This window comes from Delphinapterus leucas, chromosome 3, assembly GCF_059928025.1.
Source record: "Delphinapterus leucas isolate spDelLeu-1000000601 "Yukka" chromosome 3, BTC_Dleu_Yukka2, whole genome shotgun sequence".
NCBI classification, from domain to species: Eukaryota; Metazoa; Chordata; class Mammalia; order Artiodactyla; family Monodontidae; genus Delphinapterus; species Delphinapterus leucas.
Genome location: NC_143131.1, coordinates 106,769,230 through 106,783,896, shown reverse-complemented (window position 1 = coordinate 106,783,896; position 14,667 = coordinate 106,769,230). Strand labels below are relative to the sequence as shown.

General features: G+C 40.9%; 1 protein-coding gene across 1 annotated transcript in view; it reads right to left on the bottom strand.

The window, feature by feature from the left end:
- Window positions 1-14,667, bottom strand: part of MEGF10 (multiple EGF like domains 10) — a 125,108-nt gene that overhangs the window by 37,682 nt on the left and 72,759 nt on the right. Inside the window, exons 8-11 of the mRNA XM_089909259.1 lie at window positions 9,508-9,720; window positions 2,782-2,956; window positions 1,371-1,491; window positions 408-571 (exon numbers count right to left, since the gene is read on the bottom strand). Of these exons, the coding sequence (XP_089765385.1) occupies window positions 408-571; window positions 1,371-1,491; window positions 2,782-2,956; window positions 9,508-9,720 (673 nt within the window). The remainder of the gene's footprint in view (window positions 1-407; window positions 572-1,370; window positions 1,492-2,781; window positions 2,957-9,507; window positions 9,721-14,667) is intronic.

Sequence of the window (14,667 nt, the reverse complement as noted above, 5' to 3'; positions counted from 1 at the left end):
CACCACCTCCCTTTCAATGTCCTGCCACTTTCCACCCCAAAGCCTGGAGGATTTCCATTATAATGGAAACACAATATTTGGAGAGTTGACAGGCATACACTGGGTGTTTGACAAATGCTGGTTACTGGCTGCCACGAAGATATGGGTATATTAGAATAGAGAAAACAGAGGGGAATGGTGGCGGGAACCAGGAGAGAGAGGAAGGGAGGGATTCTCACAAAGCTGCCTAACTAATTTCCACATCTATTCCTTTTCCTATCCTGTATCCAATCTGAGTTGAAACACCTCAACTCTTCTAGTAGTCACTGTGGTTTGGTTCACTACCAGGCACTTTAAATCATGAAGTCTGCAAAAATAAGCTAACCCTCTGGCATCAGCTCCTCCCGGCCCTCCCAGTTGGGTCATACCTGGCAGGGAAATTCACATTTCTTCCCACGCCATCCAGGTGCACAGGTGCAGGTCCCATCCAGGGTGTTGCAGGCTCCGCCGTTGAGGCACTGGCATGTTAAGTTACAGCCAAAGCCCCATGTGCCACTGGGACAGCTGATGGAGCAGTCCACCCCGTGCCAGCCTGCCATGACAAGAGTGCCAGGGCACGTGAGCAAACAAAGGCAGCAGGGAGCTCTGCCCAGCCTTTCCAAGCCACTCTTCACCTGAGAAACATCTCAGAGGTGCACAGAAGTGCCCCTGCCACAGCTCAGGGAGCATTGGCTCTGCCATGTAAAGCCTCTACCAGAAATGAACTAAAGCACCCGCACAGCTGTCAAGGATGCCAACACTGAGAGGCACTACCGGGCTACTGGGGGAAGAGAGATGAAGTGAAGATGCACAACGTACATCACTATCTAATGCGCAGTGATGCATTGTGGGGTGCTGAGTTTTGTTCAGGTCAGCAAATGAAATATTTATATGGGAGGGAGAAGGAAAGTTTGCGTTTGAAAGAACAACCCCATCTTTAAAGCAGGAGCCCATGAACCATGAACAGTGAGTATCCAGGATGCCGGCTGCTGCAGCAACTGTGAATAAACACGATCCGGCCCCCACGTACAATCAGGTGCTTGGCTGCATTCTTGTCAGGACTCCAGGCCAATCAATTTAGGGGAATGGACACATGTCTGCTTGCTTACGCTTCACCAAAGCACAGAGACTCACAGACTTTTGGAGCTGGCAGCGACTTCAGAGATAATCTCATGTGAGCCTCTCCCTTTGACTCACGAAAGCAGGAGAGCTCTCCCTGGCTAAGGGTCTTGCTGAGTCCAGGCACTGTATTTCTGCACAGCTGGAGCTAGAATCCTAGTTAAAGTTTCTTTCCTGTGCTTTTAGGAGTTAACAGGACTAGGATCAGGTAACAGGCTCATTCACCCACTCACCTGCTTTGCAAGTACAAGACCCATCCACAGGAGAGCAGACAGCATCGTTTCTACAGCCGCAGAGAGAGGAACAATTTATCCCATAGGTTCCCGGAGGGCATGGGGTAGAGCAGTCAATTCCCTAGATGGGCGCAAATAGGAAAATGCATGCAATTTTACCACATGAAATAAGGCCAACACAAATGAACAAAAATACATCTTGTCCATTCTAATTACAGTCCCTCTCTAATTTTAACACATTGTATTTTTAAGAGTTGTTATAACATCACCACTATACTAATTGTACAGATTCAAGGGCAATGCTAGCTGGCCTATATTTAGGATACAGTATTGAATACGACCCCAAAAAAGCCTGCTGCCTTCATTAGTTTTCCTTGGTAGCAAATAAATTCAAAACCCTCTGTCCTTGCTCAGACAAGTAGATATAGAACAACAAACTGTAGCTGTACAATTACTGTCAATAAACATAAATATGAACTATACATTAAATTGCAATGCTTCCTAGACTGCCTTGTATAACATGTAATACGATTAGTGGATGAGGCAAAGGAATAGAACACACTCAGCCAGCAGCATGATTCAATTTATTATCTGACAGGGAGCGTTAAACATAGAAGTTGGTTACCAAAGGTGACTGGAGGTCACCCTCCTTTAAAAACAGAAGACTCTTAAGGATAATTCAAGGGCTCAACCAAAGCATTGTGACACAGGTTAGAAAATCCTGTAAAGATCTCAGCTCTGAGACTTTATGACTCACTCATTCTATATTATGTGCTCTGGAGTAATCATCAACATTCTTCACAGTTTAACGTTCTCTTAAAAAGGGGAGAAAATAACTCAAGAACAACCCATTTTCCTTCAAAACAAAAATTTCTAATCTGTTGCTAAGAAATCCTGGAAACTAGGCAAAATTCTTCTCTGTTAGCTTATAGGCATATTTGAAAGGTCTAGATTCTCAAAGGGACTGAAAAACTTATATACTACTAATCCTTGGATATTAATATATAATAAATGCTAACGATGTAGTATGCGCCTTCAAATTGCATGGAATTAAAACAAAAACGGTTGACAGTAATACATATCCTACTTGGAAAATTTCTTTGCTACCTATAAAACATGATAAAATAATTACATAAGGAATAATTAAAATACATCTTACTTCATGACATATATTAATTAAATAATTAAATATTAATGCCACTTTATAGTTTCACCGGCTTGCCCAGTCATCATTCTCAGGTAAGTATTTATATCTCTTATTATTACTTTTCTCTTCATTTTCTTTCTTGTTAATGATGCGATTGATTTTTAGCACATTCATTGGACTTCAGAAAAGGTCATATAAATCATGGTATCAATATGCTCCAAGCTGCACCCCTTATCTCCTTCCTCCACAGCCCAAGCCACTCACTTTGAATCCTGGGGCACAGGTGCACTTTCCTGTCACACTGTCACAGTCAGCCCCATTTTGGCAGCTGCAGATCTGTTGGCAAGCTTCCCCGTAGAATCCAGGAGAACATGTCTCATTACAGTAGAGTCCTGACCAGCCTGGCTTGCAGGCACACTCTCCAGACATGGGGTGACAGCTGAGAGATGTGGATGAAAGGAGCAAGTCACTCTCGGGTAAACATGACACCCAAGGCCCGGGCAAATGTTGCTTTAGCCATGATCATTAAATGTGTGGGAAATTCCATGCACGATAATTTAAACTTCATTCCCAGTCTTGGTATGATTTAATTAATCAGCTGAAACCTGATTGGTACCACAAATGTTGCATGAAATCAGCATCATGTTCTAGCAGGATGACTCTAAACAACTGTGTCCTTTTGTCTGAAACTCATTTTAATTTTTGTAAAGTGAAAGCACTAATTTGATAAGATGTCAACTAGAGGAGACTATCTAAAGAACTCCATCCAATGAACACTACCAAGTCAGTTCACCAGAGTGATGTCCAAGGAACTCCAGGGGCAGCGACCTTTTCAGTCTATTTCTTCTCTCAGCTCCCCGTACCTGGTGGCGGAGCAGCTGTCTCTACCTGAAACAGCAGTCGCATTGATGGGCCGGGCGGCCAGCTGTCCCTCCATAGCAAATGGGCACATCAGCTGCGCTAAGAGGCACGGGTTAGTGAGGCTCACACAGCAGGGTGCTCTGTAACGCTCAAAACACATGCGCTTCTCGCCAAGGGAAAATCTGAACAATCAAACTAGCTCTGCTCACAGCTGAAAGACTGTTGAAGATGGTCTTTCTCCCCTGGTGGAGATAAAACCCTCCCCTTAACTCAGGCCAACAAGAAAACCCACTGTTTCATCCAGACATTTGCTAAATGACCTCTCACCGGAGGACTGTTCATAGATTTTCTGCAAAGAACCATGACCTGGAAGGGATGAAGACTGAGGCTGTACATTCCAGCCCTCCCACTACCTGGTCAACATTAGTGAAAACACATAACCTCCCTGTGCCTGACATCCAAATCTGCCAAGTGAGGGTCTCAGCTACACCCCATAATCTCATTTCCTATCTCTTTTTCTTAAGGAAAAGGCCTGTGGGTTACATAGTTTGTTACTCATTTTTAGAAATTTATTTAAATATACTTTTAGGCCCCTATGGCGACTAAGTGCCCAGAAGCAAAGGCCTAGGCATCCGTCACAAGCATTACTCAGGAAACATGACAGGAAGAAATATTCAAGCACAACTCTACATTTAAGATGGTTTCTTGGGTATATAAGGTTTGGACTCATAAGACAAGAGTTTGAATCTCAAATCAACTTAATCTACTCAGATCTACTTATCTGCTATTTATCATTGGGCAAAATACCTGGCATCTCCATGACTTATCAAATTTAACCATCAAACACGGAGCTCTGGTTCTTCCCTTTCTTCATTCCTCACTCAGTGTTTCCTTTCAACTGCTTTCCACTGAAGTAATGGCACCACCAGCCACTCAGTGGTTTAAGTTAAAAACCTCACAGTTATCCTTGATAACTCCTTCTCCCTCAACTCCCATATTAACTTCATCACTAGGACCTAACCATTCTAACTCCAAAATGTGTCTTGAATCTATCCACATCGCTCCATCTTCAGTGTCACCATCCCACTCCAAGGCAAGGTCATCTTTCTCCTACACTCCTGAATAGCCTTCCAACTTTCTTCCCTGCATTCACTCATGCCTCATCACCTAAAAAGTAGATCATATGGTATCATTTTCCTTAAAATTCTTCAAAGACTCTCTTTGAAGCCTACACTCAGAATAAAATCCATACTGTTTAATACAGCTAGAGTGAAGATTATTTATTGTCTAAACCAGGACATTTTTAAGAGTGAAGAGGGAGTTACTAATAATTACATTAGGGCAATAGGCCTAAACCAAACAGTTCCTGTGACACCAGATATATGATGACCCTAAATATAGCCCATAGGCCTTCAGCATTTGGCTACTGCCTTCTTTCCGACCTCTTCTTTCATCGTTATTCTCTCTTTATTACTATGTTCAACTGCAATAGATTTCTTTTAGTTTGTAAGAGCATTGAGGTTTTTCAACTTAAGGGCTTCACATGGGCTATTCCATATGCCAGGAATGCTGTCTCCCCACTCCTGGCCTAGCTCTCTCCATCTTCTCCTTCCAGTCTCAGCTTAAATCTCTCTTACTTAGAGAGGCCTTCCCTGACCACTCATGTTTCAGTTAGGTCTCTCCTATTATTCTCTTTCATTGCACCCTGCTCATCTCACTTATCACAATCTGTAATCTTATGTTTATTTTTATAATCCTTCCCCTGTCTTCTTTCCCCTCTAGACTTCCAGCTCCATGAGGACAAGAATTCAGGGTGTTTTGTCACCTGGCCGTGGGCACAGTAGCCCACAGTAAGCACTGATCGAGCGAACAAGTGAAACTGTCAACAGTTGATGTGTGGCGGGGTCTGACTCCAGGGATCGTGCTTTCCCACACAAATCTGCTTCCCCTGATCTCTCGAAGTCATCCAGCAATGTTAAATTATAATCTGTATGTCTGCATACAAAGGCCAGATTTCCCCTAAAATTAGTTTTTTAAATGTCAAATTTATGACTTAAAAGGAATCACCATTAATTGCAGGAGACAGTCACTTAAGTGACATTTATGATGATATTGTAAGCAGGTGCACAGACTAGCACTGAATGTATGCTAACACCATGCTAAGCAATCCATGTGCATGATTTCATTTAATGCTCACAGTGTTAGGTATGATTCCATTTTATAAATGAGGGAAGAGAGACCTGGAAAGAGGAATTTATTCAAAGTCTTGCACAGGTAGTGGCAGAATCAAACTTGAACCCAGATTTCTTTATTTGTTTTCACACCAAAGGAAAAGGAAGTTTGATAGCAGCCTGCTAGGAGGTCTATATATGAAAAAGAATTGCTAAAATTTAAATTTTAAAACTGCAAGGATAAAAGGGGTAGCAGGACCAATAAAAGCTTGTATTGTGCAAGAAGCATGGACAAATTTAAGTTTATTTTAGAAAGGCCCTACATATGACAAAAAGAAAAGAAATATTCCAAGTGATGGATTGGTTAAAGTAGTTCACCTTAAGATGCTATTTTAAAAAAGGAGATCTTTTGATAGAAAATATTATTCTACATTAAAAGGTAGAAAATAATATTCATGGTATAGATATAAATGTTAAGCAGAATAGACAATTCGGGGACAGAGAATTGAACTAAGCTAGAGGCAGGCAGAGAAATTGATATTCAATGCCCCCCACTGAGTATTAGTGCAGCACACTGGTTCTCAAATTGATTGACACCAAAATTAGTATTCTGCGATTTGTAATTATATGTAGGAAGCCGGAGCACTTTGGAGGCATTTGATGGGTTCTCATGCAGGCAGCTTAATTGGTAATGAGATTTACGTGTTGTTGTTAGAGCAGCAGAGTGGAGGTTGAAGGGTAATATCCTCCTACCTGATTTCTTTCTAAAGAACAGATTGCTTTGTGTAATATGAAGATCGGATTAAACACAGATAGGAATATCTACCGTTTTTTACACATATATAACTAGATAAAAATATTCTAGTAAAGTTTTTCAGTTTAAGAGTTAAATTATTACAGGTATCCCATATAATATTGGCTAAAATAGAATGAATCATTGAACTTCCTTTTATTCATTTCCTTAGATATTATTCATGCTCAAGTATATGACAATTAGGTGGCATTTACAAATAGGCACACCCTGATTGCCCACAGCTATTAAATGTCCTTATTAACAAGAGCTAATATACATATCCCACGTGGAATCTCAGTGAATCTTGAATTTCGTTTTCCTGTTCAAAATCATTTCCACTATAAAAGTTAGTTTTAAGAAGTCCAGTTCACAGAGAGTGTCCTTAGGCTCTATAACAGTGCTGTAATTTAAAATACTAATATCACTTATAAATATATTTAAATTCATTTCAACCTTACTGATAGCTTGCAAAATAAAAATGGCTACAAACGCTTTGTAACTCCTCCCACTAAGAGGTGGAGTGTAACAAATCTGGACTTGGTTGTGTTACCTGCTTTGTCTAAAAGGACATTAGCAAACATGACAATAACCAAAGGTTTGAAAAGTGTTTCCATGTTGGGGCTTGCCCTCTCTCTTGCTGCTGTTGGAAGCCAGTCACCACTTACAGAAGCCCAGGCTAACCTGCTAGATGCTGGGGACATATGGCTCAGTCACTCTCATCACCTAGCTAAATGCTAGACTTGTGAGTGAGGAACTCCAGTGAGGAATTCCAGGAATTCCAGCCTCTAGTTGATCTTCCAGCTGAACATAGGCAGACCAGCAGAACAACCACCAAGCTGAGCCCAGCCCAAAGAATCAAGCAAAAAATCATCAGTTAACAAATAATTGTTGTTTTAGACCACTAAGTTTAGGGTAGGGGTTTTTTTTATGCAGCAAAACTAACTGATACAAACCCTTACTCAAATATACGGTTTCAATATATGTCAATACAGACATATCCACAGAACTAAAAATTTACTTAAAGACACTGTAAACTGATAGTGTGCATTAGTTATTTCATTAATTATGACAAAGACTTTTAGGATAAATATACATCATGTATTATGCAATAGTAAGCTACACTCTTGCCTGATTAAATGGTAAGTTAGACTTTCAATTAATACAAAGATTCTATGCCTTTTGGTTCAAAGGGAACCTTGTGTTTCTAGGAATTTTACATAGAAGTTCAAGATATAAGAATAGATGGGTGGCTTCAACTGTGAATTCAAAAAGGCAGAGTCATATAATCAACATTCAACTGGTCTTAACAGAAATCTGTACAAGCTAATTTTAAAAAATAGCTGTCATTATCTAGAGAAGCCGCTTCATAGGCTAATTGTTTTTTAATCTTCTGATTATTTGTTATACATTATTAGACAGATTTTAGTGTTCTTTTGATCTATGTGACTATCAAATAAGTTCATGTACTTGTTTGTTAAAGCATACATACTTAGGTACACATGACCTATGTCAAAATTATATGGTACTGACGTCAACCTAAAAACTGTCCACTTGCATCTTGCAGCTACTAATATGGTAACTAATTCCAACAAAATCAACATTTCCTCTGCTTCTCCAATCCTTCTCATAGCAGAGATCCTTTGTATAGGTTTATTAATCTATTTGATTTCAGGCTGCATCTGTATACAACGAAACAGCACACTGGCATTAAAAAGTCCTTAGCCATTACTAATGACTTGAGCCAAACTAATGAGCCACACTTATGACTTGTCCCTAATCCTGCCAGCTCCTTCAACACTAAAGAGTTGAAAAACAAAAACAAAATCCTGCAGAGATTATTTTTACTCCCCAAACTGTCATGTAAAGAGTGGCAATATTTTCCAATGAAGAAAACCAGAAGTTGACTAAAGTAGCTTACTAAGTTGCTTGAGACACATTAAGAATGCACTTCTTGGGCTTCCCTGGTGGCGCAGTGGTTGGGAGTCCGCCTGCCGATGCAGGGGACATGGGTTCTTGCCCTGGTCCGGGAGGATCCCACATGCCGCAGAGCGGCTGGGCCCGTGAGCCATGACCGCTGGGCCTGCGCGTGCGGAGCCTGTGCTCCGCAACGGGAGAGGCCACAGTAGTGAGAGGCCTGTGTACCACAAAAAAAAAAAAAGAATGCACTTCTTTGACATGTCCCACTAAAATGTATTTCAGCACACACACACACACACACACACACACACACACAGTGCAAAGTCCTTTTCTTTTTTTTTTTCTTTTTGGCTCCCAACAATGGTTTAAAGAAGAGACCCACTACAGGCTTCTATTTACTTTTAACTTTTGTGCATTTGAGATTTGACGTGGTCACAAGTTACCTTTCAGAAACATAAATGAAGTAACAGTTGTGCTGAACGCAAATGAAGGTAATTCTGGTGTCATCTGAACTGCTATATAATGCACTGCATTTTTCTCAAACTCAACTTTTCCAGCAGTATGCAAACGAGGCCCAGAATTTTAAGTGATATGTATCTGGTCCTTGGGAAAGGGAGAGGAAGAAACAGTTGGACAGATATTTTCAGGGGCAGACAAGGTACAGAAAAGTGGGTGGGATCTTGGTTTCCTGTTCATAAATTCTTCGAGAAATTTTTGAGCCAAAAGACTCCTGTGAATTCTATGTCCAAGTAATCAATTCTGAACACATATCTCACATGTGACAACCACACGTGACACACTGTCACAAAACTTCCACCAGTACACTTCCTGGCTAGGCACATGTCAAGTAAAAGAGGCTGCAGTGAGAATCATTTTGTGATAGTTTTACATACTAAACTGGGCTTAACCTATGTCTCTCATTGTATCTTTGCTTCTAAGGGAATGTCACAAAATCCCTCTCTTAGGGATACATTCTACTAACCTCAGCAAGTTTAATATTTTCTGGTGGCCATTAATAGAGAATAGGGTTTCATATCCATCCACAGCCATCTAACAATTTTAGCACTTCTGACTTGTTCCATTAAGTAGAAAAGACTTCCGTTTACTTAGTGGTTCCTGCCCTGGATGACCCAGAGGCGAGAAGGGTCTCAGGGTGGAAATCTCTCTGCCGATCCCTCCTTCTAAATAGTGGACACTGCGGTGAAAACTTTAATAGGACACATCATTCCAGGGGCAGCTGACCCTCACCTATGAGTGTTGTCCAGGTGGCAGGGACACCACTTGTCACATTTGATGCCATAGAGCCCTTCTGGACACAGGCGCGCCTCACAGCGGTCGCCAGCAAAGCCTGCTTCGCAGAGGCAGGAGCCGCTCACGTGGTAACACTTCCCTCCATTGACACATTGGCAGGTCTCTGCACAGCGAACTCCGTAGGTGCCAACGGGACACTCATCCTGGCACCTGTCATGCAGGAGGCGGGAGCATAAGATAGATTAGTCAGTGCCTTGTGAAAATAAACAGTTGATTCAGATAGGCTTTGTTATGTTTACAATGATATCCTTTTTGGATTTGACATTTATTTGGTAATTGTACCATTACAGATATGAAAAGCATTAAGATAAATTATAGTAGTAACAGTAGTATGAACTGTTTAAAGAAATAGCAAAAACAAAAACAAAATAAAATTATGAGCTTGGGATGAAAAGCAGGTTTTACACCTAGTCCTTGCTAAAGGCATACATAGCACTTTAGAAGATACCAGGAAAGGGAGAAAATGAACTGCCCTAGTGTGAGTCCCAGCCCATCATTAGGGAATTAAAATATATGCTTTCTCTAAAAAAGAATGAAATAATACCATTTGCAGCAACATGGAGGGACGTAGAGATTATCACATTAAGTAAGTCAGGCAGAGAAAGACAAACGTCATATACCACTTATATGTGGAATCTGAACAAATGACACAAACGAACTCATTTACAAAACAGAAACACACTCACAGACATAGAAAACAAACTTATGGTTACCAAAGGGGGTAGTGGGCAGGGGGAGGTAAATTAGGAGTTTGGGATTAACAGATACACACCACTATATACAAAATAGGTAAACAACAAGGACCTCCTGTATAGCACAGGGAACTATACTCAATATCTTTTAATAACCTAAAATGGAAAAGAATCTGAAAAAGAATATGTATAATCACATTGCTGTACACCTGAAACTAATACAACATTGTAAATTACCTATCTTCAATTAAAATAAGATATATGCTTTCCCCATTTCAAAGAGAAAACTTTGTAGCAAACTTGAAACGAAATATTAATTCTCTTGGCTTTCACATTGACATTAATTTTTAATTTCAGCCATGTATCTGCTCTTTTCAAAGCTGAATGGCAATCATTGCTCCTCATTTAGAAAGTTATGTAGCTAAATAAACAAAGTCCTCCTTAGATGTGGGAAAGTCTGAGCTACTGAAATGAGGTGTCCTCAACTTCAACCTGGGGAACTCCTGCCAGGAGACGGTAGGGATGCTGGGAGTTCTCGAACACAACATTTTTATTAAATGGGGTTTTGTCCTCTGTTGGGAAGAAGGGCTACTAAATAGTAAGGAAAAAAATTCACTTTATTGTCTTTTAAAAAATGGCCTAACAGTGCGGTCCCGGCATAAGGATATGCTCTAGGTAAGTTGGATCTGGTGGGAAGCTGAGTTGCTGGAGGGAATTGAGAAGAGAAAATCATCATGGCTCCATGGAACGCAAGACTAGCTATCGGGCCAGCCAAGTTTCTTTCTGACCAGGCAAGGTGACTTGAAGGGACTTTCTGTAGCAGAAGGAGCCCTTTCTGCCAAGGGAGAGGAAGCCGGGGTCTCGCCTACCCAGAGTGCTGCCACAAGCAGGGTACCCTCTGTGAGTCTCAGCAGCCACTTCCCATGTGGCTCTCAAGTCAGGCCAGACCCAGAGTCCAAAATGTAGGTCAGCACTGCATTTTTTCAAATGGGTACAGGGCAAGGGCAAGTGCATGATAATGAATCCAAGCAGACTTCAAAGCAACAGCAAAGAGGCTGAAAAGCAAACATTTTCCACAAGGCTTTGCATAGTTTTAATGATAGGGTGTGAGGACTAACAATACCAAGGCTGGATGGGATTCTATTTAAGGGCAGAGGATAAAGCTTGAGAACCCTTTGATATTTTTCTCCTTAACTCTGGTTCTGGCATGTATTTAGGGAAAAGGGCCTCTTGCAAATTTGGTTTCACAGACTCTAGACATCTTTAGGCTTGTCAATGGCAAAGTCTTCAAATCAGCCACTCAACAAAGCATTAGAAAAGTTCTGGAGTAATTGAACCAAGTTTATTTAGCAAAAATCAGATGTGTGCTGCAAAGTTACACATGAGTAAACCTATTTTTAGACCAGAGTATTTTTTAAAGGTACTCTATTTTTAACTTGTAAGAAGCTTTACTAAGCCAAGTCACTTAGTTTACTCCTTAAAGATGTAAACTTTGGAGAAAGAAATGCTATAGGACAATCATTGGGCCTCCTCATGGCTCTACTAAAGGCTGGCAAGACAGCTTGGCAACCTGTCTGTCCAGACATCCTTGCAAGGCAGTGCCAGAAAAAAAGAAAAAGTTATGCTTAAGGTAAATAAAATCAAGGTAAATAAAATAAAATGTTATGCTTTGGACTCCAGGATTTTAACTCAGGAAAAAGCACAGCTCTAAAAGTAGGGAACAGGATAAAAACGTGAAGCATGGAAAAATGTCTGCCACCAAATGACAGGGGAGCAGTGTGTCTATTCTGTCCTATCTTGGCAGGGACTTCCTTCTCTCTGAGAAAACAAAATCCATAATAGCTGGGCCTGACCCATATTTACCTTTCTAACATATACTTAAACATACTGAGTTTCTGTTTTAAATGGCAAAAAGCCATTTGAATTTTACTTACTGAAGTAGCCAGTAAAGTTTGGTTTACCTTCCCACTTGTTTTTTGTCAATGTTGTACTTGTAAGATAATCCTATTAATAACAGTTATGTCTGCTTCCACCTACCACACCAAAATGGTAGGATGTCTTTCTAGAAGTAGGTATTTTCCACCTTAAAAATAAATGCAATCATGAAGTAGCTTACATCCTTCTCATTGGCTGAATTAAAAGTCTTTGTCAAGCAGTCTTATCTCCCTTTTGGGCTCCTTTTTCTAAAAGAAGCATCATTTCCCAACGAATTTTATGCCCTTAATGTTGCTTTTGTGGTCCCATGTGGAATAAGAAAAGTAATTTTAGAAGTCATTAAAAGAGGAAATATTTTCTTAGGAGAGATGGCAGAGAGGCAGATAAAAATATAGCAATAAATATTGGCCATGGTAGAAATATGAAAATGTGAAGTTCCTATTTTATTTTTTTAGATTTTGAATAATACCCTGGAATTGGGAAAAATGGACAAGCATTAAGTAGAGATAACCTAATAAAACATGACACCAATACCCAAACCAGTGAGGGTCACAGGCTTGTTTGAATATCATTTTGATTATCATATTGCATCTCACTGTGAACTTATGGAAAAGGAAGTGAGTTAGCACATAAGGGGTGCCAGCTTCCTTTTTCTCCTTTGTCCTTTTGAGCATGGCCCTCCAAGAGTGACCTGAATAAATGGGCCAAACCATGATTTAGTGTGAAAGAATCACGTTCCTCATTAAACTGGGATCAATAGATAGGCTGCCTACCTTTCAAACATCTAGAACTGCTGCTCTGGGGAAATATAAAGAACACTGGGAAAGAGCCAACTTTTCCACAATCCCAGAAGCAGGAAAGAGTTCCTCCATTGAAGGCCAGTTCTGCATCCCCCAATTCCTGTCTCCAATTTTGGACTTCACCTCCTTTGGCCCACATTCTTCTTCACTTTCAGGGTGGTACAGAAGACAGCATGGCAGGCTGGCTTCACCTTAACAGAGTCCATAACTGATCCATGGATCTCTCCACTCAGCTAACGCATAAGGAGCACCAATTATGTACATGGACTCATGCTAGGCCATCAAAGGCCCCAGTGCAATGATGCCACGACAACCCATCAGCATTAAGAACACTCTTAACCCCTTCAGAAGAATTTTTGTGAGGATCTGAAAGCCATGCTCTCACCACTCATACTTGGCTGTGCCACATGAGATTTCCTCACCACGCTGTCCTCTCAACCGTCCCGCAAACCCTACAGCCTATTATGGGGACATCCCATGATCTGCTCTGCCTGCTTACAAGGTGCCCGTTTTGTTTGTTCTGTTTTCTCTCTGGCTGGGAGGGCCGTCCCCACATCCTGGGTACGCTCTGGGCCAGCTGCCTGCGGTGGTACCTGTTTCCCTCTGATCTGACCTCAGTGATCACGTTTCGCTGACTTCTCAAAACAGGGGAAATGGCAAATCCCCAGGCCTTTGGGCTGCTTTCCCCACACCTCCTGCCACAGATCGTTCTATAACCACTTATCATTTCCCTTTCACGATGACAAATGTGCTTGTTGTCATTGTGTTGTGTGTGTGTGTGTGTCTGCATGTGTTAACTCTTGAACCCAGATAGTGAGAGCAGAGTTGAAAACAGGAGTCATGTCATCAGTTCATCAGAAAAACAAGTTATAAAAACAAGTCAAGAAGCAAGTTCCCTCTTCACTTTCCTTCTCTTTCTCTAGCTCTTTGCCAGCTTTGCCTCAAATCTAAAACTCACCTGAAAATTAGCTGTTATCCCCTTTCCCTGTATGTTATGTTCCCTGTATGTTATCCCTTTTCCCTGTATCATGTAAAGATGAGTATAAACCGGCCTGTATGTTTGTTGATTTTGTGTTTCCTTGAATTTGAGACTTAAATCCCTACAGGGCAAGAAAACCATTATATTTAAATTTTTAGGGTCCAAAAATATTACACAGAACTATTATTTAGGGTTCTGCTTGGTCCCATGCCTCTCCTTTCCTGACTTATCTTTCTATATTAAGATATTAATGCCACATGGATCCAGAACTCATCTAACAACATCATTTTCCAAAATACAATCATAAACCAGGATGTAGGGCACAAAAACTTTCTGAGTAGCCCAATTACATGTTGTAAAAACCATGTGCTAAAGGTGTCAATGCTTCATAACATCAAAAAACTAAGGAAAATATGTAGTTATATTAACAAAAGATGAAAAAGTCTTTAATGAAATTAAACAGATACTACTAACAAAAGTTCCTAATAAAAATAGGAATTAAAAAAAAAACAAAACAGGGCTTCCCTGGTGGCGCAGTGGTTGAGAGTTTGCCTGCCAATGCAGGGGACACGGGTTCAAGCCCTGGTCTGGGAAGATCCCACATGCCGCAGAGCAACTAGGCCCATGAGCCACAACTACTGAGCCTGCGCGTCTGGAGTGTGTGCTGTGCAACAAGAGAGGTCGCGACAGT